Raw genomic sequence first — 26837 nt, forward strand, 5'->3', positions numbered from 1 at the left:
ATTGCATACTTACCGACAAAATAGGGAGCGATGGGCATGAACGAGGAACACGCGAGTAACGCGGCCACACTACGTCTCTGCCTTCGTTCCTCGCTTCTGCCCGTGCCACACGGGCAGTGTGTGGACGGGGGGTTAGGCACTAAGTTAGCGAATCATTAGACAGGCAGGATATTCAGTAAGATCACGTCAGTTTGGTAGAAATCGGTCAGCGATCCTTCACATTTTAATAAGATCTTAGCACGTATTCGACATAGACATAAAAACCAACGTCGCATCAAAGCATCGTATTTATTTGCGAAACATAAATATTATAAAAACGTCAACACCCCAAAGCTTTAACCGCGTCGCGTTATTAATAGCGGACTAATTCCAGCGACTGGTCTACTTAGAGTAGGTATTATAGGTGAGTAATTACTCGTGCAGATCACTTACCTATAAGCACAGCTATAAGTAACCACTTTTCTTTAACTAACGACTACTAATGTCCCAGCCACCAACGCGATGTTCAACGGCTTCTTCCGTTGAACGTAGATGTAGCCACGACCAATGTACAACGGCATTCACAATTCCATTTGGCGTTAGACGATTTTAACTCCAATTCAATTGTATGGCCACTCAGTTTTTAACACGTGAATTATGGCGTTGTAGGGCATTGGCGTTAATCTTAATGTGGACAGCCAGGCTGATCCGTTGCGCAAAGAATGAGCCAGCCCTTCGATCATGCAATGAAGTCGGTTAAACTAAGATATGAATACAGTATTTCGCAAATGTAAGCATCGGCCCATTAGCTCAGTTGGTTAGAGCGTCGTGCTAATAACGCGAAGGTCGCGGGTTCGATCCCCTCATGGGCCACGATACATTTTTTTTTTTAATTTTTAAATAAATCTTTTATCTTAAAATATTATAGCCATTCAAAGCGCATGTATTGTTGCGCATCGATATTATTGAACTCACAATAATATAAACGCATAAAAAAAATTACTAACAAGTTGAAAATTTTTTGTTCTATTTCTATTTTGTTGGATGATCTAGGTTATAAATTATTAATTCATTTTTATTTTTAACAAAAAAAGTACTTGAAAAAAAAGGTAAAAAATAAAAGTCAAAAATATGATTTGGAGATGCTGGGATTTGAACCCAGGACTTTCAGCATGCGAAGCAGACACTCTACCACTGAGTTACATCCCCGATGACTAGATTGTTGAAATTATTGATCATTTAATAAATATGTGTGTAAATATAATATTGTGAAATCATAAAAAACTTGTATACCGAACCAAGATCTATAGAACGCGACAGGTTGAAATGGCAATCGGAAAAGGAACGCCCCGCACAGCCGCTAACCTGATGCGGGAGTGCAGGTGACGTGCGGGTCCCCCCGCCTCATGCCCCGATTGCCATCTCAACCTGTCGCGGACTATACACAGAATCAATGATGAAGCCATATCTCCGTACAAAAACAATTGGATGTTAGTAATTGCTCTTAAATTTTCCTAGGCGCTACGAATGATTAAGAGTTCAGAATAGATTTTTAACCCCCGACCCAAAAAGAGGGGCGTTATAAGTTTGACGTGTGTATCTGTCTGTGGCATCGTAGCGCCTAAACGAATGAACCGGTTTTAATTTAATTTTTTTGGTTTTCAAACCTTGGCTTGATCGAGAGTGTTCTTAGCTATAATCCAAAAAAATCGGTTCAGCCGTTTGAAAGTTATCAGCTATTTTCTAGTTACTGTAACCTTCACTTGTCGGGGGTGTTATAAATTTTCAATTTACACTTGTATTCACTGTGGTTGACGTTGAGAAAAGATCAAAATATTTTCGCGTTTCAAAGATTGTAATTAACAAACAAATAATAATTACTTAAATAGATTGTTTTTTAAGCAGATAATGGAAACTTAATTATGTATTGTTTCCATTAAAAATGTAGGTATTTGGAACAGTTTTTGGAAAAAAAAATCTGCTGAGGAAATTGTTTACTTATCCAACCATGTTTCTTGACCAATTCGGATTAAAGATCCAAAAAGCACATACCTACCTACTGAAACATTAAAAAGTTATTAATTTTTTAGTTTATAAAATAAAATTTTGTCTATTGGACCTTTAAACATTTCAACTTTTGTTTCAGGTATTAGGTATAACAGAGAGGGAGTTTATGGACCAAATGGGCGTCTACTTCGTCGGTTTCGTCTCTCAATACGGCTACGACAGAGTCTTATCAGTTCTGGGCCGGCATATGAGAGATTTTCTGAACGGATTGGACAATTTGCACGAGTATCTAAAATTCAGGTAAGTAACACAACCGTCGTCGTCTACCTAAGAAATCCTTTTGTAGGGCCGAGTTTGCTTTGAAATTTAACAGGTAATGAAGGTGTAAAAACTCGTTTTTTTATTAATTATAGGCAAGCGCTTGACCACAATCACACCTGATGGAAAGTGATGATGTATTCTAAGATGGGACGCGTTTACCTAGAAGATGCCTATTCACTCACACTCATAATCTTACGTCAAAGTGCTTATAAAATCTAATTTTTTTATATTTTCTTTGGAATAGTGTTAGAAACCACGACATGCATTGTCAGACACTTGACAACCCCCTGTCAGACACTCTTAAACTTTTAAGCTTATATTTTAAAAAAAAATCACTTACACTAATTTTTTACACCTTTATTAATCTGATCCCAAAGCTATCATGGTCCAAACTTCACAGTCACAGATCGTTCTTCTTTGCACTCGTCCCATTTTCTCTAGAATTTGAGTTTTTTGAAGGTGTGATTTTTTTTTTCAGTTATCCCAGAATGAGAGCGCCGAGTTTCATTTGTGAGAATGAAACACGACAAGGGTTGACGCTGCATTACAGATCGAAGAGACGAGGATTCGTATACTACGCTATGGGGCAAATAAGAGAGGTTATTTTTTTTATTAAGTACTAGCCGATGCCCGCGACTTCGCCCGCGTGGATTTAGGTTTTTTGAAATCCCGTGGGAACTCTTTGATTTCCCGGGATAAAAAGTAGCCTATGTGCTAATCCAGGATATTATCTATCTCCATTCTAAATTTCAGCCAAATCCGTCCAGTAGTTTTTGCGTGAAGGAGTAACAAACATACACACACACACACACACACACACACACACACATACAAACTTTCGCCTTTATAATATTAGTGTGATTAGTGTGATAATAACATATTAGTATAACATATAATATTATCATATAAATAATACATATAACTACTAGCTGATGCCCGCGACTTCGTCCTGTCCTTACCGGGATAAAAAGTAGCCTATGGCACTCTAGGTTCTTAACTAGGTACGAGTATATTATGCATGCAAAATTACACCGATCAGTTGCTCTGTTGCGGCGTGATTGAAGGACAAATAAACACACTTTTGCAATCAAATTAAATTAGTATGATTATTTTTTACTTTTTTATAATTATCAAATCTGGTAGATAGTATATTATGTAGTTTTGTTTGGCTATGTTTGTACATAGTTTAGTAGGTAAGTACACCACATACATGCTTACGTATTTGTTCGCCTCACTATTTAAGTTTCAGGGTCTGAAAGTTTAAATTACACAATGTGTTTTGATGTTACGTAGGTAGTAAGTATAATGGAATCAAAATATCGTTTACAACTTGTATTACAAGAGTCATTAATAACAAACTTTTGTCAGTGATAAATTATCTAGCAAAATTAGTTTTAAAACTTAATAAAAAATAATCAAACTTAAAAATAAATAAACTTCAATGAAATAATTTAATTTAAAAAAAAAAAAAGTTTTAAAACTTTGTGCCTAGGTAGAAAATTCCAGTCTAGATACATTTTGTAAAGTGATAACGAGTAAAATTCTATAATCAAAATTAAAAAAAAACAGGCTTTGGAGGCGCCGGGTATCGATCCCGGTACCTCTCGCATGCTAAGCGAGCGCTCTACCATCTGAGCTACGCCCCCGTTGAAAGTAGTAGCAAAATTATCGTATGTAAACTAACAACCTGGCACAGTTTAAACTTTAGCAGAGTAAAACGTATTATTTAGATATGTCAATAGATGGCACTAGTAGCAGTTTGATGTTTCTAATAATTCCACAACTCTGCACTAGATGGCGTCCATTTTAAAATGCAAAAAATTATGTAAATAATGCCCGCGACTTGTCTGCGTAAGTTTTTTTGAAAATCCTGAGAGAACTCTTTGATTTTCATGTTTTTGACTCTTCGTGAGTAACAAGTAGACTCTTTGGGAAACAGAGATCTCTTGACTTCCACACGGCACGGTCTTGCGCTGCCTGAATCCAGCGGCTCACTTAGGTTGAAACATCTATACTATCCATACTTAATTATTATAAATGCGAAAGTGTGTCTGTCTGTCTGTCTGGTAGCTTTTCACGGCCCAACAGTTTTACAGTTGAGATTTGGTACAGAGGTAGCCTCCGCCCCGGAAATTAACATACTTAGGCAACTTTTTATCCCGGAAAATCGAAGAGTCATGGGATTTATAAAAATCATCTAGTTTAATGTAGTTATTTATTTCAGGTAGCCCGCCATTTTTACCACAAAGAGATGCGAATAGAGTTACTCCGAGAGGAACTTCTCTTTGACACGGTCCACGTGACGTTTCAGTTGACCTTCGACAATCGAGCTTTCACACTAGCTTCCTTGGCGATGACGAGGGAGGAAAAACATCTACCTATCAGCGCTTCCGTATTGTTCGAGATATTCCCCTTTTGTATTGTATTCGGGTAAGGACCTTAATGAAATTGATATATTATGAACCTGATTATTGTGTTACCGTCCTCACCCCGATCGCGACCTGGGTTTAAATAATAATATGTTTCATACTTATTTCATTTTTAGGGTTCCGTATCGCACCTGAAATGTGCCAACGGGACCCTAATTAGGCAATCTCTTAAACCGTAAAATAGTTAGAGAGTTGAAATTTTCACAGAATGTATATTTCAAATGCTGCTGTAACAAAATAATAAAGATTCCAAAATTTCCGGCATTAAAATATTTTTTTGTTGCTTATACGATGGTACGGAACCCTTCGTGTGCGAGTCCGAGTCGCCCTTGACCGATTTTTTTGTGTTTACAGATCGGACATGGTCGTCCGTAGCATCGGTAATTCTTTGATGGTGATTCTGCCGGATCTGGTTGGCAAGAAGATTACGAACTGGTTCGATCTGGTTCGACCGCTCATTGCCTTCAAGTTCCAAACTGTAAGATTTTTTAACCCCCGACCCAAAAAGAGGGGTGTTATTACTGAAGTTATTGAAAATTATCATTATATTAGCAACTGCTTGCGTCTTTGCCCCCATGAAAATTTCGAAAAATTCAGCCTTATTCCTTGACTGCATTAGGGACCCTATAAACTCCCTGAAGGCCTTCCTGGCGAAGTGGTAAGCGGTAAGGTTTTAGTGGGAGATCCCGGGTTCGATTCCCAGCAGGGGTTTGGAATTTTATAATTTCTGGTCTGGTCTGGTGGGCGGCTTCGGTCGTGGCTAGTTACCACCCAACCGGCAAAGCTATCCCGCCAAGCGATTTAGCTCTGGTACGATGCCGTGTAGAAACCAACCCATACTGGGTTTGATAATGCCATAACCCTTTCAAGTTTGACCCGCTTTCATCTTAGACTGCATTCAGCACTTACCACCAGGTGAGATTGCGGTCAAGGGCTAACTTGTATCTGAATTACATAGTTCAATACATAGTCACCATTCTAAATTAGGGTATTCAACCATGCTTCAGGTAGGCTACTAAAATCTTTACTAGTTTCAGTTTTGTTGATGATTGTAATGATAAGAAAGCTAAGGAATGATTTTCCAAACAGCTTTGATAGCTCTGATAATTAAGTGATTTTGTAAAGTGATGATAAAAAAAAAGAATACCCGGCTGAGTTTATTGTGGGCTCTTCTCAGACTTGGGCGCATTTGGAACCCTCGTGTAATTGATTATCATCATCATTGTTTGACAGAATGTGTACAATAGTACTTACTTACCCAATTTGAATAAAATATGATTTTGACTTTGACTTTGTCTTCAGATCCTGAATCGTACCAACAACATATTCGAGTTGGTGACAGTGGAAGCCGTGATGCATGAGAAAGCGCCGGATAAACGCAACGAGCTGATTCGACTGTCTGATGAATCTGACACCACTACAGAGAAGAATTTGAGGCTGAAAGGTATTTATCGTAAACTGAGACCTTTTCAAAGAGAATTTCAGTTCAAGAGTTTATTCAGAGTTTTTATGAAGGCCCAAAATCTTCTTTCCATACTTACTAAAAGTATGAACGTGAAAGTGTGTCTGTCTGTCTGCTACGTTTTCACGGCCAAACCCCTGATCCGATTTTAATGAACAGACATGGGATACATTCCAGGGAAGGACATAGGCTACTTTTTATCCCGGAAAATCAAAGAGTTCCTGCGGGGCTGTAAAAACCGAAATCCACGTGGGCGAAGCCACGGGCATCCTCTATCCTCTATAATATATTATATAAAAGGAAAAGCTGACTGAATGACTGACTGGCTGACTGATCTATCAACACACAGCTCAAACTACTGGACGGACTGGGCTGAAATTTGGTATGCAGACAGCTATTATGACGTAGAGATCCGCTAAAATACTACTAAAAATACTAATTTTATTGGAAAATGCAGATGATGGTTAAAATTATTTAGGCACTAAGGGTAAAAGTAGACAAAATTTTCAGGAGTCTCCCCCAAGAAGCGTTATGCGTACGACGGAAGACGATTGCCTGATGTTATAAATTTACATCTCAAAGGTATTCTGTGTCACACGCGAACTAGAAGTTAAATTCACTTCTCCCTCGATTGGAAGCAATACCTAACTTGACTGAGGGCGGTGTTCTGTGACTGAGGGACATGTGGAAAGATTTCCTAGGAAACATTAATAAATACATATTTAAATACTATTTCTATTCCTAAAACGGAACCCTTATAGGATCACTTTGTTGTCTGTTTGTCTGTCCGTCCGTCCGTCCGTGTCTGTCAAGAAAACCTATAGGGTACTTCCCGTTGACCTAAAATCACGAAATTTGGTAGGTAGGTAGGTCTTATATAGCCAAGTAAAGGAATAAATTCGAAAACTGTGAATTTGTGGTTACATCATTAAAAAAAATTTAAATATTTTTCAATTTTCAAAGTAAGATAACTATACCAAGTTGGGTAGGTATCACATGAAAGGGCTTTAACTCTATATTCTAAAACAGATTTTTATTTATTTTTATGCATAATAGTTTTTGATTTATCGTGCAAAATGTCGGAAAAATTATCCAAGTACGGAACCCTCGGTGCGCGAGTCTGACTCGCACTTGGCCGGTTTTTTTCGAATTTCCATACTTACATTTTTTGAAAATAAAATCGTGTAGATTCTTAGTGGAAATCTATGATACAGAAACCCCATATTCAAAATTTCATTTAGTCGCTATCCGCTAAATCGTGCTGAACAGCGCCTTTGAAATAAATGTAATGTCCCATTCAAGATCAACTCCAATTTGAAGATCATGATCAACTCCATTCTACTTCGGGAACGGCAGAGATTATCTTTCCTCATACGAAGCCCATACTAATTATTATTATTCAGTAATCCATCCGAAGTTGTTTATTAAATACTAGCTGTGCTCGCGACTTCGTTCGCGTGGAATAGTGACTTTATATAGCCACGTACGCTCAGGCGCGAGGCGTGTAGTACATAGGTACTCTGTACGTTAAAAATGTTCGCCGTGATTCTTTAATTTGACATAACTTTTTTATTTATGAACCGATTGACATGAAATAAACACTAAATGTTAAGTGAAGCTTACTACAATATAATAGTGAAAACCGTATCTAAATCGAATAAGCCGTTTCTGATATTAGCGTGCACAAACACACAGACAAACAGACAAAAAAAAAATTACAATTTCGGGTTCGGCATCGATATAATAACAACCCCTGCTACTTTTTTTTATATATTTCCATTGTACAGACACCACTTTTCTACAATTTTATTATATTTATAGATGTGTTAATCTCTTCGATATTAAATCCTAAACACTAGACGGTAGACCCTAGTAATTTTTTTGAGATCTTGGACAGTCTGAATTCAACGTCCTCCAAAAGTAAAACAATATTTCTATAATGCAGTCATTAGGAGATCTTTCTACCGTCTCTAGGACAAAACAAAACGTGCCCACCGAAAATTCTTTGCAGCTATAGCAAGAATTTTCATTTCTTTATTCGCAATATAAATTCGCACATGTTTGAACATATTTTCTTCTGATGGTCTCAAAATAAGGAAAACGGGGATCTAATTTGTTCATGGTAAATATTTGTACGTATTGTTTCTTGATTAAAAACCTTGAGTACAGGAATATCCATTAGCCGATTTCCACAAACAACTTTATTAGTGAAATCGGTTTTATTTCCGTAAAAATGAATCTATTTAGAAATAGTTACTGTTACAAAGTTACAAACTATAAAATCATGCACCGAAAAACCCTTGAGCTTACAGGGTTTTTAGATAAATGTGGATTTAGCAGTATAGTGTACAGAAACTATAGCTTTTAAGTCGCACTCAAAATCTACTTCTTCTACTCTAAGAAAGAGTCCGCACCGAAAATGTATTTTATGTATTTTATCTATAGGGCTAGATAAAATATAGCCCTAGTATTCTAGCCCTATAGATAAAATATAGGCTTGGCCTTGGTGTACCAATGGAGTGGGTGAATTAAGACGGCTCGTGGGGTACTTAGGGAGTTTACGACTACGACGCAGGTTACAGGAGGATACAGCGAGTTGAGAGCCTTGATTTAAAGGGTTCCGTACCTCAATGGAAAAAAGTAACCCTTATAGGATTACTTCGCTGTCCGTCTGTCATGTCTGTCATGTCTGTCAAGAAAACCTACAAGTTACCTACTTCCCGTTGACCTAGAATCATGAAAGGCAGGTAAGTAGGAAGTTCTTATAGCACAACAAACATGAACAAATAATAACTGGTATTTTCAATTTTCAAAGTAAGATCTATACCTACCACGTAGGAAATCATATTTTAAAAGGGTTTGATCTGTAAATTCTAAAACTGATTTTTATTTATTTTGTGCATAATAGTTTTTGATTGACCGTGCAAAATATTGAAAGATACCCATGTACGGAACCCTCGGTGTGTGAGTTTGACTCGCACTTGGCCGGTTTTTAGATATCCAAGCTGCCAGAAATTTAAATAGTTGATGGTAATGTTCCTCGTGTGGAATATAATTTTCAATGCTTGTAACTTATAGGTCAAATGATCTACATGGACAACTGGCGCATGATGATGTATCTCGGGACCCCTGTGATGCCGGACCTCGCTGCCCTGGTCTCCACTGGTCTTTATATCAATGATCTGTCCATGCATGATTTTAGCAGGTTTGTATACTTACTGCTACTTCGATTACGTACTAAAAACAAGTGTAAATTAAAAAGTTATAACACCCCCGACAAGTAAAGGTTACAGTAACTAGAAAGGAGCTGATAACTTTCAAACGGCTGAACCGATTTTCTTAGATTATAGCTAAGAACACTCTCGATCAAGCCACCTTTCAAACAAAAAAAAACTAAATTAAAATCGGTTCATTAGTTTAGGAGCTACGATGCCACAGACAGATACACAGATACACACGTCAAACTTACCTATAACACCCCTCTTTTTGGGTCGGGGGTTAATTAAACCTTTTATGAAAAGTTGCTCTTTCACCTCGGACCTTCCCTGTATATCAATTTGCATTAGTCATCAGATCTGAACAGGTGCCTTTATTTGAGGCTAAAGCCTGCAAAGTAGCATCATGGTGGATCTTAATATACGGGTACTATTTTTTTCTATGAACGATCAGACATTTCCAACAAACTCATTATGATGGTTTATGACTGTAAATTTTTTTTATGATTGTACCTGGATTTTTTTGAGGATATTCATAATTTTTTATTATTCGTAAAGTAATCATGCAGTCTAAGATGGAAGCGGGCTAAGTTGGAAGGGGTATAGAAGTTAATCTCTACGTGAGATCATTTTAAATCAAGTAATACATTGGTCTGTGCAATTTTTGAAAACTTTTTTACAGAGATCTCATGTTAGCCGGTACACAACAATCGGTGGAACTAAAACTAGCTTTGGACCAAGAGCAACAGAAGAGCAAAAAGCTAGAAGAATCCATGAGGAAGCTGGACGAGGAGATGAAGAGAACAGATGAACTGCTGTACCAGATGATACCCAAGCAAGTTGCAGACAGATTACGAAATGGAGAGAACCCAATCGATACATGTGAGGTAAGAAATAGCTTGAGCTTTGGGACAAACACTTAACACAGATGTAAACAATCTAGCTAGGATAGCCAGTCCTTGATCTTGCAACACTCAAAAACAAAGTTATCTTACTAATTACTAATTACTTATTATCTTACTTTGTCATCAAAAATTTGTTAAGTACCAAATTGTATAATAATCTAGTCTTAGTACATTGTTCAACAGTGTTTAAATTTGTGTGTTTATGTGTTTATGTTTTGCTCAATAAATTTTGCTCAAAAAATGAGTAGGTATTAGGCCTTTTGGGAAAAGCCTGTGTTGGCTGGCTTAAATAATGATGATGATGATTGCTAAGTTCCTTAATTAGGTAGGTATTCAGCTTAGACACTAATAACTGCAAGATTTAAGTTCCTAGCTGAAAAAGGGCTAATTTTTTAGCTTGTGACGTAACTGTGGCGATGATGTCGTGTTTCAGTGACGTACCTACTTTAGTCAATGCTTCGATACAATAGTTTTGAACTGTTGCTGTAATCCAGGAAAATCTATTGTTGCACTTTAGTTTATAAAATTGGTTTAAGCTGGTAATTACTAGTTTGCAAAAAATACATTTTACTTTTAATTTATACCGCCTCAAATTGACGTTACTTTTGTAGGATTCTCATCCTCTCTAATAAATAATTATTCATTCTTTTACATTACAGATGTTCAACAGCGTCTCCATTTTGTTTTCTGACGTGGTGACGTTCACGCAGATCTGCTCGCGGATCACGCCAATGGAAGTGGTGTCCATGCTTAATGCCATGTACTCCATATTCGACACCCTCACCGAAAAGAACCGTGTTTACAAGGTAGGTACTTCTAAATAAATAATTCTATACCAATTAGGTACTAATTATTTTTTTAACAGAGAGTCAGATAGCTTAGATACCCGACTTCTTGAAGAAGAAATCGGTGTATGTGTATTATTCTGCCCATCAAACAAAACCCTCGTGGTTTCCACCCTCAGCAGATAATGAGAGGCTCTGGGAAATCTTGATAACCGTCATTTGGCGGTGTTTCCATTACGCAAAGGCCATTGGGTTCTTTGCCAGGGTCAAACGAATTTTTCCGACCCAGAACTCCGAAAATTCTCAACTTTATCAATAGGTACACCGGCCTCTGGGTTTACTCGGCCTCTTCTACATTCTGGTTTGTAATACAGAAACTTTTAAGGATTTACAACTAGGGAGTGTATATTATCTGGCATATCAGGAATCATACCTATTGTTAGTAGCTCGGAAAAAAATTGTTTTATCTATAAGTAGAATGATATGCAGGTCGTCATTATTATCTGTTTATAACAACTCCTTATGTTCCAGGTAGAAACAATAGGTGACGCGTACATGGTAGTATCGGGTGCACCAGAGAAGGAAGACAATCACGCGGAGAAGGTCTGTGACATGGCATTAGATATGGTTGACGCTATCACCGATCTCAAGGATCCTAGCACTGGTAAGAAATAATTTGTTTGTTGGAGAAACATAAGAGCTGTAGAATAATTTAAAAATAAGTAGCAATATATAGTAGAAACATTTGAAAGACGTTTCCAATCAGCGACACTCAGAAAATGAGAAAAATTACAAGAAGGGAGTTTGAATGTCTGCAAATTAAATGTGTTTATATGGAGGTACTTGTTTCCTGGTACCATTATAATAATCGAAGAATTTGAAGTCATTGTTTTGATATCCTGAAGACTAAATAAATCTTCGAAACTTCAGAATCAACTGGTAAATCATATTTCATTCCACTGTTCTTAAACTCTACTCCTGCATTGTATCTCCTCCTTTAAATGTTTCCTCTTTGAATTCTGAAATACCTGAAGCGGCTGAACCTATACTACATTCTTTCACCAGGATTTGTTCCCAGCTACCACCTTATCTGCGATGAGAAAAAATTCAGGTACCTAGTTCTTTAATTTCCACTTCTATGGAACGCTTAGACCCTCGTTTTTAATGATATCGAAAATACTGCCGTTTTGTATTCAACAACAATAAAATGCCCTAAACATTTTCGCCCTTTCTTTCCAGGATCTCATCTATCGATCCGAGTAGGTGTCCATTCAGGAGCGGTAGTGGCTGGTATAGTAGGCCTTAAGATGCCCCGATACTGCCTGTTCGGAGACTCCGTCAACACAGCATCCCGCATGGAATCTACCTCCGAAGCCATGAGGATACACATCTCTCAGACCACACAGGAACTGCTCTCGCCTTGCTACAAAGTTACTGAACGGGGGGAAATCCAGGTCAAAGGGAAAGGTAATTCTCCTAAACGAAGAGGTAAAAATTATGAACACGTTTGTTTTTTATGATCTTTCAAAAAGTTTTATATCGCCCTTCTTCAATATATCTCTCAAAACATTGAGGTATCTCCTAAATCAAGTGGGTTTTTAACCCCCGACCCAAAAAGAGGGGTGTTATAAGTTTGACGTGTGTATCTGTCTGTGGCATCGTAGCTCCTAAACCAATGAACCGATTTTAATTTAGTTTTTTTCGTTTGAAAGGTGGCTTGATCGAGAGTGTTCTTAGCTATAATCCAAGAAAATCGGTTCAGTCGTTTGAAAGTTATCAGCCCTTTTCTGTTACTGTAACCTTAACTTGTCGGGGGTGTTATAAATTTTTTATTTACACTTGTAATAAAAATGATACGCATATTAAATGTAATGGAGTTGTCAACGTATTTTATCAACCATGCAGCTTTACCTATTAATATAGAGGAAGCTAGATATTAAGAATCGAAAAGAATAATTGGTGCAGGTCTATAACACTTTGGATTTTATCAATAAACCCTTTATCCATAGGAGCTATGAAGACCTACTGGCTGGAAGGTTGCGAATCCCGGCCAGCTCTCACGAAGATCATATCAACACAAATCGAACCCATCTCCCAACTTGAATGGGAAAGAGCTGCAGACGTGAGAGACAGCATCGCAGAACATTCAGCACAACAGTTCAGCAATAAAGAAGCCAACTCACTCCTGTTCAACAACGCAATCAATTCTGAACCTAACTCCCTAGTAAATGGCGCTGGAAATCCCATGTTATTCCAACCCTCTGCTCCGCCTGCGAAGCCAACTCCAACTGTGACGTCACCAGTGGAAGAAAGACGGATGTATTCTCCTGTCACGTTCCAAGATGTTGCCAGACGAAGTATCGCGAATTCTCCCAACAGGACTGATAAAGATAAAGGTAACTTTAAATAAACTTGGTAGTAGTTTGTATATATCTAGAAAATTTAAACCTTTCAGACCCGACTGTTAACAATTACTCGCGACGGCAACTCACCGCTGCTTTTACACACTTTGCTGTTTGTCTGTCTGTCCGTCTGTCGTGTCTTTCAAGAAAACCTACAGGGTACTTCCAGTTGACCTAGAATTATAAAATTTGGCAGGTACTACTAGGTCTTACAGCAGAAGTAAAGGAAAAAATCCGAAACCGTGAATTTGTGGTTACATCACAAAAAAAAATTAAAAAGTGTTCATGCACAAATAAATTAATATTTTAAATTTTCGAAGTAAAATAACTATATCAAGTAGGGTATTATATGAAAGGGCTTTACTTGTACAATGAGTACGAGACCCTCGGTGCGCGAGTCTGACTCGCACTTGGCCAAGACAGACAGACAACAAAAGGATCCTATAAGGGTTCCGTTTTGCCTTTTGAGGCACGGAACTCTAAAAACTTTAATAGCTAACACTTGCATTAACTTAACTACAAGTATAACCTTAATTAGGAGTTGGTGTTTTTTGGTGGTGGAACTGACTGGGAAGCGCTCTAAAGGGACGCCGCGCGCGCGTATGTCGGCGGGCGCCGGCGCAGACGGAGTCCATACTTGTATAGATTGAATAACTTGAAAATAATTACAAACTTGACATTGGCTAATCAGAGTAAAGCCAGATTTAAAGAAAAAAAAAAACCTTAATTAGATTTATATAATAGTGGAGCTTCATCGACTGTTCACAGATTTCCGACCTTTTCTAGAATCAAGATCAACATCAACAAGTGTGGGGGGACCGTGGACTGACGCCGAGTCGTTGGATCCACAAAGAACACTGGATAGCTTGAACTCTTCATTCTGGTATTTCCTCCTCATTTATGTTTTCTACACTAGACGTCAGGTAGACAGAACTTATAAGGGGTCTCTCCGTCACTCGCTCCATACAAACGTAGTTCGTCTCGCATTGGAATACCAACCAATCATACTCAATGGAATTTTGTAGAAACGTTCCGGGAACTAATATCTATGCCTGTGGTTTCCAGATTTCCGTTAAAATATCCGCTTTCAAAGTTACGCGGTCTTAAAAATTCACATACAAATCTTTGAGCCCCTGTAATTTTATAACTACATATTTTTAGAAAAATCTAAAACACCACAGGCACAGATATTAGTTTCTTGACTATGTCTGCATTTCATGGACTTTGGTTGATAATTCAAATGAAATTGGAACTACGATTGTATGGAGTAAGTGACGGAGAGAGCCCTGTTAAATCGGAGCCATCTGCGTGCTCAACCGGATTTTGCTCCGAGCCGGTTTTACGCTCAGGGAGTAAGAATTTCGCTCGCGTGGATATAGGTTTTCAAAAAACTCACAAAACAAAAAAAGAACTCTTTGATTTTCTGGGATAAAAGTAGTCTCTGTGTTAATCCATGGTATATTCTACCAGTCTAAATTTTAGCCAAATCCGTCTAGTAGTTTTTGCGTGAAAGAGTAACAAACATACACACATACATACGCACAAACTTTCGTCTATATAATATTAGTGTGATTCGGAAAGAACTTTGTTTGGACTCTGTCGTGTTTATGTTTTAGATCTATAGCGACATCTAATAACGTTTTCACCAACCATTTCAAACTCTTGAACGTCACACTGCAGTGAGGCGCGACGATGTAGGTGTCTGTGCTGCCACTCTATTGGTTCGTCAGTCAACCTCGTTTCCCACTCTGGCTGTAGGAACTGTACCATTGTACAGACACATCTTCATTTTCGTCCAGAAGTCTGTCAGATAAAAAACTGACAGCATCTAAAATATTATTATTAGCATACACACTCGTTATCCAAAACTGAATATGTGACAAAAAATAGAAATCTCAAGGCCCTTATTATTAAGGGGCCTCACCAATTTTAGTAGCTATAAATCTGTTAGAATCTTCTTTAACGATCATCATCATCATCAATTCATCGCCGGCGCACTACTGAGTACACTACTGTGCTACGGCGTACTACGGGTAATAACGGGTTTAATAATAATAGAGCCATATTACAATCCTATCCTAAGGCTAACTATTGTTATTCATAATAAAGAATGAAAAAGACTTTACATCATATGATTTTTTCTAAGAATATTTTTTTTACCATTTTATTTTGCAAAACTGTAATTTTTTTAATAGATTGTTGCGTGAAACGTGTTGTAAATCTTAAGTTACAGTTCCACGTCCCCTTGCAGAGGCGGAACTGCGCCGGTGACAAAGGAACGTGATCGTGACCTTTTTACAGAAAATATCGTAAGTTTATACGTATTTTTATGTTCGAAAGTAATTGGCGTACCCTGATTTGACTTGAATTTCTCAAAATCTTTTCTTCGCGGGGATCTATACATAAAAACATTTTGTTTGAATGAATCACTGACCTAACTTAATTGAATTTCGCTAGAATGTATAATCGGAAGTCAAAAGAAGTTGACACATTGACTTTCACTATAGGGTGTTTTTAACAAATAACTTTTTTTAATTGATTTAATTGATTTAATTTTTTATTACCAATGCGTAATAGATGTTGGGTACATTAACTGGTCTGCTTTTGTAATACTACTAAAAATCAACGTGTACAAACTAAATTCATGAATCTAAATTGGTATTTTCTTAGAGTGTAAAGCGCATGTCACCAACACACTCTGCACCCGTGGGAGTGACAAATGTACAGACATCGTGTACAATGGCTGTAGACGAACCGAGCACTGCTTCCCCGTCGCCTACACCTGTACCACTGCTACATGGCGTTGATGATATCGGTTAGTAATCTTTTTTCAATGAAAAACTACCCGTTAACTTACTCGTTGCTTACATTAGGCGTTGCTTAGGAGGCATTCCGAACCAGTGGTAGATGCTTTTGACGATTCAAAAGAACTTGTAAAAGTCTAATTGAATAAAAATATTTTGAATTTTGAATTTTGAATTCTTAGCTGTAAGTAAGATGGAAACTGTCTATCTTGGAAGAGGTGTGGCAATTTTTATAAAGTCCATACTCGGTTGTGTTATCGGTTTCTACGCGGAAACATATCGGAACAGCTTAAATTTCTTGAGTTTATTTCAATTTCATGGCAACAAAATTTTTAGTCTATTACTTCAATTTTATTAGGTAAGTAATGATGATGCAGCTTGTGATGGAAGCGAGCTAATTTAGAAAGAGTATGGCAATTTTTACTAAGCCCATAATCCAGCCCTAATCGTTACACTGAACGCTAAATCGCTTGGTGTAACATCATTATCGGTAGGATGGTAACTAGTCAGCCAAAGCATCCCACTAGACTATCTTATAGGTGATAGTGACTAAGTAATTCGCTAAGATGAAAGCTGATAACCTTTTGGAGTCCTAAACTTTAGCTGGAGGTCGCTTATAAGCATCTAAGCGACATCGTGGGAACCGTCTTACATTACCTTGTTTATATACAGTTTCAATTTCGTAACCTAAGCTAGTATATACTATTTAAAACTTGCAGAAACCGATACAGAATACCAAGATGCGCACGGAGACGTAAACCATATTTGCACTGCATCCGAAAACATCGTCGAGCATCCCAAACAAAGTAAAGTTGGCAGATTCCGAAATCGAATAACCCTTCATCATAAAGTTTATAATTCAATACATCCAAACAAAGAATCTGTTAAAGAAAAACCACAAATACAATCAGCTAATGTTCAACCACATGGCCATCATCACACCAAAAATGTGAACCATCACCAATGCTGTGGAGCGTTTGGTAATCCCCATGTACGGCATAAATCTAGTAATTCCAGTTGTCATTTAATATAATTTTGTTATCTGTAGTTAGTAATTTATCAAAAGCATAGACATGAATTGGACTGCGAATATGGGTAGACACTTTCCCATTTTCTTGCATTTGTACCGAATGACTTAATTTACACACTTATTCAAAGTCCATAGAAAACCACTGAGCAATAAAAAATATCGAGGCCCCTTTTTTTGGGGGCCTTATTTATCCAACATAAAGCATTATTACAGAATTGTCCGGAACCATTAAAATTAAAAAAAAAAACTTAATCATTTAAGCAAGCAATAAGTATAACAAGTATAGATGTATAGTCCAAAAAGCATCTATTTGAAAAATATCAAAAACACAAAGTACGGATTGTGTGTTGTAATCGGCCTAAAAGGTATTATATTATTTTTTGGAATTCGATGTTGTATTAAAATTCATTAAAATAATCATAAGCAGGATATTTTTGTAATGTACAAGCCTTTATCTTGATGTATTATGATAAAAAATTATTTTCTCTCAATGTTAGATAGAATTTAATGTATCGGTTTTTAGTATATTTAATTGTCGTACTTAAGTAGTTCTACTTGCACAATATTATGTAATAAGTTTACATAAGTAAAATGAATTATTTTTTAAGTAAAAAGGACATTAATTTTATTAAGTATAGTTTTATTAAATTCAAATGTGATTTTTATAAACAAAGCTAGTCTCCACAAAAAGATATTTTTGACTTCAGAAAATTAATCAATATATTTTATTTTGTTACATTTATATTTTATTTTCATTGTTTTATTTAATATATTAAGATAATTTATTTAGAATAAGTCAATATTTTGTTTTACTAGATTCCAAAGAGTTTTCCAAAGAAATTGTACACGACATTTTTATCATACAGTTTTTACAATCCTTGTGAAACTTTTACACGTTTTATACACATTTTTATTTTTAATAGTATTATATTTTACATTTTTTAATTATATTTTAGGAGTTTTACGAGAAATGTGAGAATATCTCTTTATAGACAATAACGTATTCACCAAGGATTTACCAAAACTTTGTTTTACTAGAAACCTACTGTTTAAAAATATTTTGTGTATAACTTTGTTCCCTGCTTTGAATAAATATTGTTTTCAAAATGAGCTTTACATTTGACAATAGTAAATAAATCTTCTTCAAGTCGTTAAGCTGTTAAACAGTGTTTTATACCATTTTAAAAATAAGTCTCCATGAACATTTCAATAAGTGTTAAAACTTAAAATATGTTTATAAAATTAATTATTTATGAATATATTTTACTAGCTAACGCCTGACATGCGTTACTACGCAACTCCTGATCCCCCTGATTCACATTGATGATATTATGATAGCTACTATATCAAAAAACTTCCACAAGTTCTAACAATAACTTTACAAAGTTTCAACTCAGTTGGATGAACCACGCGCGAATTCATAAGAAACGAATAGAAAGACAGACAAATTTAATACTTATTCATAAGGCGATAAATAGGTCTACATACCTAATATTATTGTACTGAACTATTTTAAATTTTAATATCGTTAAAATTGTGTTCGTCCCTTATGCAGAGCGCTATTGCGATTTTTAGCTTTTGCATCTAAAATCGATTCACATAAGTTTAGCGTTAAGTTATTTGAAACAGAATATTCCAAATTATACCTGAATTATATTACTACTTACATGTAAGGGGTATTTTTTATATTTATTTTCTAATTAGTGGCGTAAAACAAAGTTTAATCTCTATAATATTTTTTTTACTATTATTTCTAAAAATCGCAATTTTGGCTCAGTACAGCAGAAGAAACAATAGATTAGGCAAAAAGTAACAATATTCACCTCCTGATATAAATATGCATTAACCACTTTAAAAAAAATAAGCCTATAGGATTGATAGCTATTAAATGAAACAAACAAAATAATTGTCAGTCAATTAAGAATGTTCTAGTCGTATTGAGATTACTTGTTGAATGTACCTAACTTTGTTTTCAGATATTTATAAAGATACCTAGTACGCTTGATAATATAAATAAGTTGCAAATATACCGGGCCGCAAAAGGAATTTATTTTTTTGCTTTAATGAGGAGCGTGGTTTGACTTTATTTTGATGATTTTCTCATTTAAAGCCCTTTCATTTGATATATCTTACACGATAATATATTTTTTTGATTACATACAATAAGGATAACGTCGCAAAAATTGTTTTAGGTCACAAAATTTGGCGGCAATATCAAACTATTAATTAATCAATTATTAATTAATTATCTTTGTGACCTTAAGAATACGTTAAGAGTAAGTGTTTGACGTCTGTAATGTAGGTATTCTTGCTCTTTGTGGTCCTTATATTTTGCAAATGAAATTTCTCTTGTGGCTTGGTATAAAAGGTGAAAGTTCATATAACTTCATGAATTTAAATTGTTTGAATAAAAGTATAGATACATTACAGAATTGTATATTAAGGTAAAAAATATATTGACATGAGATTATATTTGTAAGCTACATAGTATACAAATTTACTGATAACAGATAAGCGAGATTTTTGTTCAAATAAAAATTATCATGTCACTATTGTGAAAATAAAGCACGTTGGAGCTCATTTTCTTTATTTTATTACTTCTGACTTATCAAATATGTATTCTATAAACACGTATCTATGTAAAATTAAACTGCAGTGACCATTTCATTATCATTTAATCAATGAGCAAATTATAATTATTAACAATAGAGTTCGTAGGGGCTACTTGGAAATAAATGTTTATTAATCTAGTTTAACAATAGTCTTCCATTAATTACCTAAAAAAATCTACAAAATACTTGAAACTTATCAATTAAAAAATATTTTAAATTCTTATCAATACAACTACCATGCATATCATTATATTAGCATAGTTAATTAATTAACAGTTATTCAAAACTTAATTCAGTCCCTTTCATATTTTGTTCCGCCCAATCGTCAAAACGTCGTGATAAGTCATCTGACATATAATTTTTCCAATCTCCTATTTCTCCTTTCCTTATAAACCTTAAAGAAGTCTGATCCAAAAAAGATTTGCCATAAGATTTCTCTAAAATGGCTTCCAAATTAACAGCTCGGTTAGCCTTCATGTTTTGGAACGAGAGATGGTCGCAAAGTTTGAAGACTTCTTCGTCACTGAGGGTTTTGTCAAGAAATTTGGCAGTTTTTCTGACAACGTTTGGCAGATCACGTTTCATCTCTTCAAACTTGATAAACAACATGTTGGGATCGTCGCGCCTTTTCCAAAAACCTTTAACATAAATTTATGAATTATGAAAGCAGACCTTCAAATTTTAGTGAAAAGAAGAACAAGATTTTTCTAGTAGGTACTATAATAACTAAAGAAATAAATTACATATGTAAAGTTGCTTAAAACGCATCTTTCTTGAAGTTATGAAGAATTTTTAATGTAGAGTTTCTCTCTATTTAAGCAATCTAGGTCAGGAATGTATCGAAATAAAAATAGTTAAATATAAACTAATGCTATTTTCATAATCCAATTTGACCAATCCAATCACAGGATGTTGGTGATTTACGCAATTTGTACATAAAATAACAAATTGTCTTATGTTGAGAACGGTGGACTAATTTACTACAAAATTCAGTATACAATTGCCAGTATTTAATTATAATTCAGTATAAAATATACAATTGCCAAACAAATGATTCCGTCTATGTTAAAACGATTGAAGAAAAAAACAGTCTTAAAATAGCATTTTACCAAAAATATGATTCCAAACGGGGCCAAACGGCGCGCGATCTCTTATGAAGAGGTCACAAAAGTCCTCAAAAGTGCCTTTTAGCCCATGGACTAGCGAGCAGTAATGATAGTACGATACTACCATATCCTTTGGGTTACGGGATGTGTATATCACCTGGACAGACAAAAAATAATTATTATTATTAATAAGTATATCTAGATTAAAAGCGAATAAGACTATTTGTAGGTATATGTCCATTAATATTAAAAAGAGTAACTGCTGAGTTTCTTGCCGGCTCTTCTCACTAGAATCTGCTTACCGGATTGGTGATATAGTCAACATTCAGCCTAAATCACTGCATCTACAAACACAAATTCCAAAAAAACGGATTTTCAGTTAATCCACCAGAGCGTAGCCGGACAATTCATTTAGTTTACTATTATTTAAATACAGTTTTTTTTTGAAATAATAGACTGCAAATTTAAGTAACGTGAGAAAAAGTGAAAAATCTTTTTTGTATTATCTGCAACGACGTTAAAAATTTTCCGGCCTCTAAGGCCTCTGGTTAGAATTTCAATAGGGGCCTGAGATTTCAGAGTTTTGTCACTTATTCATTTCTTGCAGAGCGCCGATGAACTTTATTTTGTTGATAGCGAAGTGATCGATTCTAAAATCGATATAACTTCAATATTACAGGGCGCAAAAGTTTGAAATAATTATGTGTACCTACTTAATTTCTTCATTGTGTTCTCCAGGATTACACCCTAGGAAAATAATTATGACTTATTGACGCAAAATGTAAAGTCTTCGGTAGCTATCATTCAATTTTGATCACAAGTTAGTGAATCACCCCGCACAGTACGTAAGCCCCAGCAGCCATCGGTTACCAGCTATCCTCAAATAAAATACCGGCCAAGTGAGAGTCAGACTCGCGCACCGAGGGTTCCTTACTCGGGTATTTTTTCCGACATTTTGCACGATAAATCAAAAACTATTGTGCATAAAAATAAATAAAAATCTGTTTTAGAATGCACAGGTAAAGCACTTTCATAAGATACCCCACTTGGTATAGTTATCTTACCTTGAAAATTGAAACACATTTTAATTTTTTTTAATGATGTAACCACAAATTCACGGTTTTCGGATTTATTCCGTTACTTGTGCTATAATACCTATCTGCCAAATTTTATAATTCTAGTTCAACGGGAAGTACCTACCCTATAGATTTTCTTGAGAGACGGACGGACGGACGGACGGACAGACAACAAAATGACTATAAGGGTTCCGTTTTTCCTTCTGAGGTAGGGAACTCTAAAAAATAACAGAAGACTGTAAAGTTACCTTAGGTTTGACAGATCCATCTTCGTTCAATATATCCGTTGGTAATAAGTCCCAGGGCAAATGACTGCGGATGTAGCGTGGGTGTGCCAGCCGGTACTTGACGAGGTCCACGGATGTGCCTCTGACTGACTCGTCGTGCCACTCTGCGTGCCCGTCCACCATTATACAAGATAGCTCCACTAGTGGGCAGCGGATCTAGGAAATTCATCATCATCATCATTTTTTTTTTAAGAAAAGAATATTAGCCACGTTAAATGACTAATAGGACTTCGTCTGTGGTGGCGTTTGCTGGCGCACGTGTTGTGACTTTTTGGAGTGTTTTTTTTTGTTAAAACTGACTGAAAAGCGCTCTAAGGGGGTGCCGTGCGTATGTCGGCGAGCGGCGGCACAGACGGGGTCCATACTTGTATAGTTTAGCTAACTTGTTACAAATAACAACAAACTTGACATTGGCTAATCATTGTAAAAGCCAGACGAGAGAGAAAAAAAAAATGACTAATATTCCACTTTTCTCTCCAACTAAGCATCAGGCTTGTGCTAGGAGTAGGTACGACAACAGTGCAACGGGCGGGGTTTGAACCGACTACCTTTCGGTTTTCAGTCCACTCCTTTACCGGTTGAGCTATTGAGGCTCTATTTTATTTTTATCATTACATTATCGACCTATCGCCGGCCCACTATTGAGCACGGTTCTCCTCTCAGAATGAGAAGGGTTTAAGATGTAGTCCGCGCCATAAATTTACGCCTCCTTAGAATAACCACCCGATACGCCACGTTGTTCCAATCCCATCGGCGGCGTTCCCACTAGATTACAACATGGGGTTCTTACAAGGGGCGGACCAACTAATTCCTGAAAGTCTGGCAACGCTTCGGCGGTACCTCTGGTGCTTCAAATGTCCATGGGCGACGGTAATCACTTAACATCAGGTGACCCGCCTGCTCGTTTTTCGCTATTTTTTATCACACTAATATTATAAAGGCGAGAGTTTGTATGTGTGTGTGTGTGTGTGTTTGTTACTCCTTCACGCAAAAACTACTAGATGGATTGGGCTGAAATTTAGAATGGAGATAGATTATACCCTGGATTAGCACATAGGCGACTTTTTATCCCGGAAAATCAAAGATTTCCCACGGGAATTTTAAAAAACCTACATCCACGCGAACAAAGTCGCGGGTATAAGCTAGTTTAAAATAAATGCTTATTGGCAGACTTCACACACCCTTGAGAACATTGTGAAGAACTTTCAGGTAAGTATGCTGGCTTCCTTACAATGTTTTCCTTCACCGATAAAGCAAGTGATATAATTAATTGCTTAGAAGTAAAACGCACTTAAGAGCCCGTACGCTTGATTTTTAATTCTTTAGGAACCATTGAAGAGCGTAATGCTTCAGATATAAAAATTGTAACAAAAAAAATGTAAAATATTAAAGATCAATCCCTTCTTAATGGATTCTTGGAATACGGAATCTTAACTCCGAAAAGTTATCTGACCTGAGGCGTACTATATAGTGTACCTACTTAGATATACATAGCATTACTAAACATTAAAGGCATCGAAATTAAAAGATCACTTAAAACTTAAAACAGACGATGTTTGTGGAATTTACCTGTTGCAAAGATTTCGCACCTTCGTAGTCCAAATCGTGACCAATTAGCCAGACCATTTCTTGAGCCCAAGTTGAACCTGCATTTAAACAAAGAGCACTAGGTATTACTAATGCGATCTCTGATCCAAATTCAAGCTATTCTATAATAAGTGGACATCTTTGACATATCTACATCATACCTACGTCCATTGATGTACATCGTCTGATTTGAATCCGAGGCACATCCGAGATATTCTCACGGATGACGCGACGGAGAGAACTCGGATGACGGAAGTCGGAGGTACCACTACCATACAAATAGTTCTATAACTACATTAGAACGTATTTTTAACCGACTTCCAAAAAAAGAGGAGGTTCTCAATTCGTCGGGATCTTTTTTTTTATTTTTTTTATTTTTTATGTATGTTCCCCGATTACTCAAAGACCCCTGGACCGATTTGGAAATTTTTTTTTTTTGTTTCAAAGGGTATACTGTGCAGGTGGTCCCATATAAATTTGGTGAAGATCTGATGAATATCTTCGGAGATGGAGAACAGAACTCCTCAATGGATAAGAGCAAATTGCTCGCGATCAGTGTAATAGCTTAGTAAACAGTAGGGTTTTAACTGGGCATAGCATATTATAGTACAGTGGGGTGACTAAAAATTGTGAAATAAAAAAATTTCAAAAGAAAAATAAAACCGACTTCAAAAACCAAAAAACGAGCTTCACTCTTGGATTTCTAATTTTGTTTTTAACCGACTTCCAAAAAAGGAGGAGGTTCTCAATTCGTCGGGATCTTTTTTTTTTTTTTTTTTTTTTTTTATATTTTTTATGTATGTTCCCCGATTACTCAAAGACCCCTGGACCGATTTGGAAAATTTTTTTTGTTTGAAAGGATATACTGTGCAGGTGGTCCCATATAAATTTGGTGAAGATCTGATGAATATCTTCGGAGATGGAGAACAGAACTCCTCAATGGATAAGAGCAAATTGCTCGCGATCACTGTAATAGCTTAGTAAACAGTAGGGTTTTAACTGGGCATAGCATATTATAGTACAGTGGGGCCACAAAAAATTGTGAAATAAAAAATTTTCAAAAGAAAAATAAAACCGACTTCAAAAACCAAAAACACTAAAAAGTAGAAAATAATTTTTGTTTAGCTACACATGTAATGTACCTAGGTATGAAGTCGGGCGAGCTTCACTCTTGGATTTCTAATTTTGTTTTAATATGCTCGCTCGACTTCATACCTAGGCACATTACATGTGTAGCTAAACAAAAATTATTTTCTACTTTTTAGTGTTTTTGGTTTTTGAAGTCGGTTTTATTTTTCTTTTGAAAATTTTAATATGCTCGCTCGACTTCATACCTAGGTACATTACATGTGTAGCTAAACAAAAATTATTTTCTACTTTTTAGTGTTTTTGGTTTTTGAAGTCGGTTTTATTTTTTCACGGGCTCGGATCGGTTTAACTAGATAAATGAACAATTTGCACATACCTAATATGGTAACGGTAGAATCTGTACGATTCAAAAGAACTTGTAAAAGTTTAATTGAATAAAAATATTTTGAATTTGAATTTTGAATTTGTAGTACCTAAGGATTTATTTTTGTAGGCACCAACCATTTTACTTATTTATCTAAAATTCAAAATATTTTTATTCAATTAAACTTTTACAAGTAAGTAAGTACTTTTGAGTCGTCAAATGCATCTACCACTGGTTCGGAATGCGTTTCCTACCGAGAAGAACCAGCAAGAAACTCTGCGGTTGCTCATTTCAAAGATTTGATATAAAATATTATAACCATATCCATACTTATATTGTATCATGATTATATTGTATCCACATTCATACAAATAAAAAAATATTTATTATTTAGGAAATTAAATCAAAGGAGATTATTCATAGCACACTCCATATAAACGCAGTTTGATTCTCATTTAAATTAAACTCAGTATCAAAATACCTATATTAGTTCTCAAGAGAATCTTCTCAAGACTATACTGATATCTAATATAGAAGGTCATAGAATTATAACACAATTAGTCTAAGTAGAAGGTAAGTAGGGTAATTGAAAATGATCTCACCAGTCCGAGGATATGAGCACATCCACACGTCCTCTTCCAAGACCTCCATGTCCAGGATATCCTGGCCGATCGTCATGTAATCAGCTGGAAGGATCACTCGACCTGGATTGATCTCCACCATGCAATCCTGTTTATCGAACATACGGTCAATTTTATCCCCCGTCTCTTTGTCTAGTTTCGAAAAAGTCAAATTGGGTCTCGTCCTCATTTTGACAGATAATTTTAACAGGTTGGAAATTTGACAGTTGCAAAAATAACGAATTCAATTACACATTTGAATGTTTTTGTCTAGGTGGGAAATGCGTCTAGTCCCAGCGGCTAAGGAAAGTGATTTGATCGCGTGCAGCGCAAAATGCATTCGTACATTTTCCTGAAAACACTCTCTCTGTCTATGTTGGAGTGTTCTTTAGTTTTACGCGCGATATATTATATAAATCACGCATTGAGGAAAAAATATTTTACTAATTAATAAATAATAAGTTGTGTTAGAAAATACAATATTATGACGATTGATTTATAGGTAGCTACCATTTACGTAGTACATCGTAAATTTGTTCCTATGCTACTACTGCCTACGCACAGGATTCTAAACAGGAACAACAGCGTAAAATACCTATATTTTTTAATTTTGTCTGTTTGTCTGACTATGCGCGCATCACGCTGAAACTACACAACAGATTTGAAACTAACTTGGCATCATTTTCGCCATCATCATTATCGATCGATAGACCTCCACTGATGAATGGACATAGGTCTGTTATAGGGCCTTCCACAC

At 36.0% G+C, this 26837-nt stretch overlaps 2 protein-coding genes and 3 non-coding genes across 5 annotated transcripts in view; 2 read left to right on the forward strand and 3 right to left on the reverse strand.

Annotated features, from left to right (window-relative positions):
* The window catches only part of LOC123877875 (soluble guanylate cyclase 88E), a 68677-nt gene extending 50139 nt beyond the window's left edge, over window positions 1-18538 (forward strand). The window contains exons 3-17 of the mRNA XM_045924808.1: window positions 2126-2286; window positions 2786-2906; window positions 4532-4737; window positions 5091-5214; window positions 6039-6180; window positions 9277-9403; window positions 10096-10300; window positions 10978-11124; window positions 11635-11767; window positions 12343-12591; window positions 13113-13499; window positions 14274-14388; window positions 15733-15814; window positions 16176-16320; window positions 17029-18538. Coding sequence (XP_045780764.1) covers window positions 2126-2286; window positions 2786-2906; window positions 4532-4737; window positions 5091-5214; window positions 6039-6180; window positions 9277-9403; window positions 10096-10300; window positions 10978-11124; window positions 11635-11767; window positions 12343-12591; window positions 13113-13499; window positions 14274-14388; window positions 15733-15814; window positions 16176-16320; window positions 17029-17342 — 2658 coding nt within the window. The 3' untranslated portion in view covers window positions 17343-18538. The remainder of the gene's footprint in view (window positions 1-2125; window positions 2287-2785; window positions 2907-4531; window positions 4738-5090; window positions 5215-6038; window positions 6181-9276; window positions 9404-10095; window positions 10301-10977; window positions 11125-11634; window positions 11768-12342; window positions 12592-13112; window positions 13500-14273; window positions 14389-15732; window positions 15815-16175; window positions 16321-17028) is intronic.
* On the forward strand, window positions 779-852 carry Trnai-aau. Its single transcript has one exon. It is a non-coding gene; the product is annotated as a tRNA-Ile (tRNA).
* Trnaa-cgc lies at window positions 1117-1188 on the reverse strand. The gene has a single exon. It is a non-coding gene; the product is annotated as a tRNA-Ala (tRNA).
* Window positions 3881-3953, reverse strand: Trnaa-agc. The gene has a single exon. It is a non-coding gene; the product is annotated as a tRNA-Ala (tRNA).
* A 1459-nt stretch (window positions 18539-19997) lies between the features above and the next one.
* On the reverse strand, window positions 19998-26408 carry LOC123877900 (luciferin sulfotransferase). The gene is made up of 5 exons (XM_045924851.1): window positions 26063-26408; window positions 23990-24066; window positions 22382-22576; window positions 21061-21214; window positions 19998-20589 (listed from the first exon to the last, which is right to left on the reverse strand). Exons 1-5 carry the CDS (start codon window positions 26268-26270, stop codon window positions 20228-20230), a joined length of 996 nt encoding a protein of 331 aa, XP_045780807.1. The 5' UTR covers window positions 26271-26408; the 3' UTR covers window positions 19998-20227.
* Window positions 26409-26837: the final 429 nt, after the last annotated feature.

This window comes from Maniola jurtina, chromosome 24 (genome assembly GCF_905333055.1).
Source record: "Maniola jurtina chromosome 24, ilManJurt1.1, whole genome shotgun sequence".
NCBI classification, from domain to species: Eukaryota; Metazoa; Arthropoda; class Insecta; order Lepidoptera; family Nymphalidae; genus Maniola; species Maniola jurtina.

Excerpts from the sequence above, each read along its gene's own strand:
- LOC123877900 (XM_045924851.1), bottom strand. The coding sequence starts at position 26,270 with ATGAGGACGAGACCCAATTTGACTTTTTCGAAACTAGACAAAGAGACG. Across the intron at positions 24,067-26,062 it reads GTGCTCATATCCTCGGACTG|GTTCAACTTGGGCTCAAGAA; the intron begins GTGAGATCATTT and ends GTTTAAATGCAG. Across the intron at positions 20,590-21,060 it reads CGTTTGGAATCATATTTTTG|GTTTTTGGAAAAGGCGCGAC; the intron begins GTAAAATGCTAT and ends TTTATGTTAAAG.